This window comes from Geospiza fortis, unplaced genomic scaffold, assembly GCF_000277835.1.
Source record: "Geospiza fortis unplaced genomic scaffold, GeoFor_1.0 scaffold1278, whole genome shotgun sequence".
Taxonomy (NCBI): Eukaryota; Metazoa; Chordata; class Aves; order Passeriformes; family Thraupidae; genus Geospiza; species Geospiza fortis.
The window spans coordinates 761,636-769,083 of record NW_005054536.1 but is presented as its reverse complement, the minus strand read 5'-3'; the positions used below and the strand labels follow the sequence as shown (position 1 = coordinate 769,083).

Genomic DNA, 7,448 nt, shown 5'->3' with positions numbered 1-7,448 from the left:
AAACTGGTGGAAACTGCTCTGCCAGCAGCTGATCATGGAAGGCTTCCTCAAAGAGGTCTCAGCCCAGAACAACAAGTTTGCAACCAATTGTGTGCTCACCCAGAAGGTACTTTTGGTAGTGAAATGACCCACTGAGAGCTCCTCCTGAGTAACCCACAGCTAAGCAGTGTGGTTTATTTCCTACAGGGTAGGAATTGGCTGTCCAAGGATGGATCTGCCCCAAATCCAAGTCTTCTGTTACAGTCCAGTGAAGACCTGAATCTGCAGAGATCTTCTGCCAGGTAATTGTAGCACGTGTGTTCTCTTGAATCAGATCTGTCTCTGAACCCTGCTTTTGGAGAGGGCAGGGTTGAACAGGAGGAGGCTTTGAGATCCTCAGTGTTCTGTTTTCTTTGTGCAGAATAACAATTCTAATAATTAATCAATAACTCGATTTGCCAAATGCGTCCTTGTACCGACTTGAAATCAGTTTATTTAGCAGAATGTTGGTTTTTGTTCACTGTACAATAGAGTTAAGATGTAATTAATTGCATTACAGCAGCAGGCGTTCGCCTCTGCTCGCCAAGCAGCGCTCCCCAGGCACAAAAGGAACAGCACAGTCACCAGGCAAGCAGGTCTGTACCAGTACAACCCTCCTGCTGTGTCATCCATCCCTGCCCATGTTATAAAAAACCCAGCCCAGCTTACCCCAAGTTAATTTTTATCAACAGCAAACTCAGTGAAAAGATGGTAAATCAGCATTTGTCTTGTTGTTCTGGTTTTTTTATAGGTATCTCTATATGAGATGTTCTCTTGTTACAGAAAAGGTCAAACTCCTCCAAGAAACACTAACATGGTTAACAGGTACAGTATTTGGAATTAAACCAGCTTTACCTAATTTTGACTGTGTAAATGGGGATACTGCTTGTTGGGGGATTATTAAAATGAGCATTTTTCTGTGTGAGGGGTGTGGAAATGTTTAATGCATTAAAAAAAGACGAGTGCCTAAAACTTGCTGTACACTGCATCATTACATTTCAAAATATATTGTATTGACAAGATTTCACAGTTAACATCAGGGAGCATGGAGGGCTCTGCCTTTCTGCACTGGTCTGGAGAAGACTGAGACCAACTTGAGGCTCCCTCAGGTCAAAAGAAATCAAATAACCTCTTGCAAAAAGCAGACCAAGTAATTTGTTTTCCTGGCTCACGTGCTGCTTCAGATTAAATGCACCTTGTGCTTCTGAGTGGATTCCTCCTTCAGGCCACCATTCTGGTGCTGGCAGATGACAGGAAGAGGCTGTATCAGTTAGGTGAATAGTTGCCACTGCAGCCATGTGAAGAGAGATTATTTTAGGGACAGTTAAAATCTGTAAAACCAAGTTATTTTGGACTGTGCTTAGGAAAGGAGTCTCTTAGTCCAGCTTGTGTGTTGACAGATGTTGCAGTGTAATGCTGGCAGTCCAGTCAAGGGTTAATGTCCCTGAGCTCATGGACTCAGTGGGAGTCTGGATACTGCTGGTTGTACCCCAGCCAGCTCTGGGTGCAGAGCTGGCAACATAAATTGGGCCTTGAATCAAGTGATCTAAAGCAAAGCTTGCTTCACACTTGATTTTTTTTTTTTTTTTTGGTAGTGTTTCAGGGCGCTCACCATTGAAATCTCCTTTGAAGCCCCAACAACCAAGTGCTTCATCCAGAGAAAAAGAGCTTGAGGTAAGCTTTGCTGGGACTGGGAGGATATCTCTGAATTGCAGTCAGCCTGCAAACCACAGTTGTTCTGTGTTTGAGCAGAACAAAATTACTTAAAATTAACTGAAAACTACAAAATTACTTCAAATTACTGGGTTGTTTTAAACAGGAGTCCCAGAATAGGACTGAAATACACAAGGAGGGGTTAATGGATGGCAGGGTTTTTGTGTATTATTGGGAAGATCAGGGAGGGGATAACTTCTGCTCTTGTAACAATTGTACCTACAAGTGATGTGGAGCTGCTTCCTGAGAATTTGGCTCCTTCCTTCCCAGACTGCTCTGTATGGCAAGCTGCTGACTGCTAGACAGAAGGTAGCTAATGAGAAGGAAATTCCTCCAGCTGTCTTGGCAACCAATAAGATCCTGGTGGAGATGGCCCGGATAAGGTAAAGCCAGCACGCAGACATGTTGTACAAACTAGGGAGCATGCAAGCCGAGCCACAAATCCCTTTCCTGCTTCTCTTGGGGGAGTGGAGGCATCTGAAGTGCCTCCTCCAGCTACTAAAAGGCAGCAGTATTTTGGGATTGCCTTATGTTGTTGCATTCTTCATCTAAACCAGGCCTACGAGCATCGAGAACCTGAAGAAAATTGATGGTGTGTCTGAAGCCAAGTCCACCATGTTGGTGCCTCTCCTGGCTGAGATTAAGGACTTCTGCCAAGCAAACGCTTTGCAGGTATGATGAAATCAAGTGTCTTCTCCTTGGCAGGAACATTAAGGATGGGGTTTGCTCTGCAGCTATTGGAGGGCTCCATGGACTTGTCTTTCTGTTTCACAAAAAAAGCTTTGATCTAGCAATAGGAATCAAAAGCATGTCTAGTTTTATAGTTGTTTTCAGGAGGTCTGTTTTGAGAAAATTTAGCTCAAATTGAGAAGTGTCCCATGCAGATTGAATGCCACAGTTTGTTCTGGGGGAGTAGTTTCACATGGAATGAGGAATACCTAAGATGATGTGTTGGCCTGGGCACTTTGTTCTGGCTGATTTTCTTTTCCAAGTTCCTTGGATGGTGCCATACTGGTTTTAGTAAGATGGGAACATGTGGATGTCCGTCTGGATTCCCTCCTTGCTTTAGTGTTTCCTCTCTTGACTTTTTTTAAGAACATGGAGTTGGAGTCAAAACCCACCTCCAGAGAGATGAGTGGTTCTGTTAGGGTTACTTTGTCAGATAACTTCAGATAATGGGAGGGTGATCAGTGGGTTGTCAGTGGGATAAAATTAATTTAATTCTGCTTTATCTCACTCAGACCGACACATTCCCCACCGCTGAATCCAAGGTTCAGAAAGAAGCATCTCCCTGGAAGCGTGCTAGAGCGCTTTCTCCCTCAGAGGACGTCACATACACCCTGTTCCAAGAGAAAAATTACTCCCTGGTAAGGTCTGGGCTGTGGAGGCTTTTGCTTTGCTGAAAACTGGCAGCAGGGAGGCCTTGTCTAGAGGAGGGGGATGTGCAACTTCTCTTAAATCCTCTGCATGGTGCTGGATAGGCTGCTTTAAACCTCTGAGGCAGTGTTTTTCCTGGGAAATGGCAGATGCTCTTACTTATCTCTGAAGTGGTGGTATGGAAAACTGAGGTGAGATACAGTGAGTTTTTAATTCCACAGGAAGAAACTTGAGTTGCTTTGGCTTTTACTTTGCCCCTCCCAAGAGTATGGGGCAGATGGTCCCAGAGTTAAAAGTGTACCTAAAGATGAATTAACAAGAAACAGTTGTACAGTTATAAATGGGCAACTTGATGCGCTGTATCCACTAATCCTTGTGAAATGCACAGTGTGTGTATTCCTTGTGGAGAAATGAGTAGAAGCTTGAAATATGCTTTTTTGAAGAGTACCAGATTCCAGTTGGAGACCTCTCCTTGAGAAAATCAAGTTTGGGTCAATCAAGTTCGAGATGCTTTGCTTCAAGGCAAATGCTTTAGGAGGAGAATTCATCCAACGTGTGAAAATGAGGGGGAATTTGTTGTGGTGTTTGTGGGCCCCTGAGAGGTCAGGTGCACCACAGCTCCTTCATCTCAACTAAGTTCAAGCTAAGGTGTTGCACTCAAGCTGTGAAGTTTGGAGGGAGAAACATACTTGACAAGCTGGATAAGAAATGAGATAGCTATTAGGAATAAAGCAGTGTTTTGGGGAGCTTTGTTGCGCTGCCCTGTGCCGGTGACTCTGGGTTGTTTTTTGGGACTGACACCTGAACCCTGTGCATGCCCCATGCCTTTGTTTCCCCAGAGGGCCATAAGTGAGAGCAGATCTCTGCCCCTGGCAGTGGTTGGCACCCACCTGTGCCAGGCGCTGGCCGCGGGCCGCACGGTGAGCGTGGAGCGCGCGGGTCTGACCCCCGACGTGCAGAGCCTCATCAGGGACATCATCTGCAGCCCTCCCATCCTCTCAGGTGAGCATCACTGACCTACCTGCAGCTGCTGCTCCCAGCTACATCCCCCAGCAGTCCTGGAAGGCTGGGGCAGACTGCTTTCATTTCAGGTTCAGTTGTAAAATAACTTCATCATGATCCATAACAATGGGGCTGACTTTTATAAGTCATTTGACTCAGTTGTGTGGAAGTTTTTGAGACATCCCTCTTAAATCTGTGTTTACTGAAATGTTTTGGGGGAAGAAAAACTGTGACAAAGTATTACTGTAAGTACTGGCATCTTCAGAAAACACACTGGGAATTTATCACATGATCTCACAAGTCAAACCCATACATTTTCACCTTCTTACCTTTTCTATGCCTTAATGCATTCCATGCTTTAATGAGGTGCAACAAATGTATTGTACAATATAAGAAAACTGAGCTTAATTAACATTAGATTTCTATTTTTTCCAAGACACTACCAAAATTCAAGAAATTAGAAAACGTACTCCTGCCAATATTGAGCTGTATCTGATCAAGATGATGATTGTACTACTGGAGAAAGAGGATAGAAATAAATCTCAGGATGGCTTAGGCTTCAAAAGAAGGTTGGTGTGGCCTGAAGGGCAGCAGGGAAAAACAGGAGCAGATCAAGCAAGAAGAGAAGGTGCATTGTGGAATAAAACACAGGTTAGTAAAAGAAGGTTGTAAAAGTGTTCTTCTGTAAAATGATGTTTTCTTTGTAGGAACAGACTAACAGAATGTTTTTGGTGTTTCCAGCATCTTCCCAATCCAACTGTCCCTCAGTTTTGAATAGAACTGCCTCCTCCTCTGAGGAATGCTCAGAGCAGAAATTGAGGATTCTTTTGGGATAAGTGTTGACCTAGGAAGAAGTCAGAGCTGTGCAGCTTAGCTGTGATTTGTTATACACATTACAAGTTCTTCCCAGTATGAAAACTGGGATGTGTTTGTTCTTTCATAGCAGCCAAATCCAGCTTGTGCCCTGGCTTTTTTTCTGTGCACTGGGATGTGGGCAAAGAGATTCTCCTACTATGCGGGAAGGTCAAGAGGATGAAAAAGCCAGAGGCAATTCCAGCCAGGAATGTCTCAGCTTTGGGTCCTTACAATGCTTGAAACTGCTGGGCACAGCCTGATAACAAGTGTCACCTGGAGGACCAATGTTGGGAAATAAGGAGCTCTTTGTTGCTGTTTGAGAAAACCCAGAGTAGTCTCAGCCCTCTGCTGGCCTCTGATGCCATGTCCCAGTTCAGCACCTGGTACAAAGGACACCTTGCACTGAGTGGCACCTGGTGGCAATGGTAAAAAGAAACAGCATATTCCAAATCCTGCTACCTGTGCTGGGATTTTATGTCTGCTCCTTACAGGGCTTGGGGCTGATTTCTTAAACACTGGGTCAAACAATTTTTCAAGCACTGCCATTTTGCCAAATTGATTTTTCTTGCTTCCCTGAGTGCTGTTTTGTTTCTACAATATCTGTGTCAGAGCCTTTTTTTCCTGCAGTTGACCTCCTGACAGTGCAATTGCCTGAGCTCTGATCACACTTTTCCCTGCTCCTGGAGCTAATAGTGGAATGACATGCTATTAGTAATCAAATTAATGTAATCCAAAGGAACAGACTGCAAATCCAAAAGCTAAGCCAGTCTTTATTTACTTCTCCTTCAGAAGATATCCTGAGTATCTAATAATTCTCTGTAGCAAGCAATTCTAAATCTCTTAATGGGTGTTCTTGGGTTTGAATGGCCTGACACTGCTGCTGCTTTTACAGGGGAGTGGGATCAATCCAGTAGCCAGGGAAGGAGCAGGGAAAACCCATCTGCATGTGGTGCCTTCAGCTTGGGTGAACAGATGTTGTCACTAATAAAGCATGTGGTAAACCTGCCATTAGTGAGGGTTTTGGTAACACAGGGGTGTGTGGCTGATGCAAAAATGTCAGCATGACTGCTGCAACCGATGGCCAGCAGGATGGTGCAAAAAACATGAGCTCATATCTCCGTGCCCACTGTTCTGTGATAACACACTTCAAAATACAACACTTGGGAGGCAGAAGTAAATATTTCAAGTTTTCAGAGCCATAGGGATGGAGCAAGTGGTTTTTTCCACTAAAAAAAAAAAAGGCCAAGTACAATTTTGCTGTGTGTTTGAAATGCACTAACTTCACTTGCTCAGATTTTCTTGTGGTGAAATGAATAAGCAATAGGCAGTGCCCTCACTAAGCAGAGGTGCTGGCATGTTGTTCATGAGGGACTGTGCCCCAGGTAACCTTGTGCTTCCTTTGTGTCCCCTGGAAGGCTGCAGCGACTGTGGATGGCAGCCAGGCAGTGAGTAGGGGGGCAGCAGGCCCCTCAAAGCCCACCACCGCGGCCTCCTCCCACGAGCCTGCCCTCCACCCCAAGCAGAAGGAGCAGCTCTTGGCAGACTCTCAGCCCAAGGTGAGAAGGCAGGAGCACAGCCCAGACCTGCTGATGGGGGTGGGAATCTTCAACAACCCAATTCTCAGCTTCTGTCTGGCTCCCAGATTGTGTCTAAAACCCTGGCCTGGCTTGCCAGCCCTTTCTTCTCATTGAGACCCCTGAGGCAGTGGTGCCATGTTGTTTTTGTTGTCCTTGCTGTGTCCAGATAGCCCACTTGGACAGCAATAGACTGCTACAAGAAACTTTTCCCCCAGTACATTTTGTCAGCTCTCTCGTGGCAGATGCTTCCAACATTTTAAGAGGACGTTTCCTTTTTTCCCTTTTAAGTACAGGGTTCTGTGAGGCTGTGCCCATCACATGAAGGGTTTTTGCACTGGTGTCTAGCAACACGAGCTGTATGAGCAGACATTAAGAGTTCTTATTGAAAAGGGAGCTCGTCCCTGACCACCACCAGTTGTTGAGCCCCTCCTTTCAGTTTGAAGCTGGGTATTGCTGCGAGTGCAAATCTTTGTCAGCCTTGATTCTCAGAGTTTAGTTCTTAATCTCTTAGGTACTTGAATAAGGTGTTGGGTTTAAGTGGGGCATATTGATGAACAGTTTGGTCAGTTTGTGGTTCCAGCTGAGCATGAATTTGAGCAGTAGAGCTGTGCCAGTGGGGCAGGCTGTGGCTGTGTGTCCTTCCATGTTTGTGCCTTTGTTTCCTTCCAGAGCTCGCATCCCCCCGCTAAGAGGAGGGTGCCAGAATGGTTTGGAACCGCCGCAGCAACACCTGGAGCCGTAACCCAGACCAAGAAATGCAAAACAGAAACCAAGAAAGGGATTTTCAGTTGAATGTGGAAATCAAGATGATCTGTTTTTTACTAGTCTTTCTCATGACTGCGAGCATTATCTGCACAGACTGTTGCTTAATACGGGCTTTGATTGCCCCTGCTCTGCATTATTCCT

General features: G+C 45.2%; 1 protein-coding gene across 1 annotated transcript in view; it reads left to right on the top strand.

The window, feature by feature from the left end:
* Positions 1-7,442, top strand: part of WRN (WRN RecQ like helicase) — a 27,575-nt gene extending 20,133 nt beyond the window's left edge. Inside the window, exons 23-34 of the mRNA XM_031063838.1 lie at positions 1-106; positions 187-281; positions 539-614; positions 770-843; positions 1,614-1,692; positions 2,002-2,114; positions 2,289-2,403; positions 2,973-3,098; positions 3,948-4,110; positions 4,547-4,761; positions 6,381-6,521; positions 7,212-7,442. The exon at positions 1-106 is cut by the window's left edge and continues 56 nt beyond it. Coding sequence (XP_030919698.1) covers positions 1-106; positions 187-281; positions 539-614; positions 770-843; positions 1,614-1,692; positions 2,002-2,114; positions 2,289-2,403; positions 2,973-3,098; positions 3,948-4,110; positions 4,547-4,761; positions 6,381-6,521; positions 7,212-7,334 — 1,426 coding nt within the window. The 3' untranslated portion in view covers positions 7,335-7,442. The remainder of the gene's footprint in view (positions 107-186; positions 282-538; positions 615-769; positions 844-1,613; positions 1,693-2,001; positions 2,115-2,288; positions 2,404-2,972; positions 3,099-3,947; positions 4,111-4,546; positions 4,762-6,380; positions 6,522-7,211) is intronic.
* Positions 7,443-7,448: the final 6 nt, after the last annotated feature.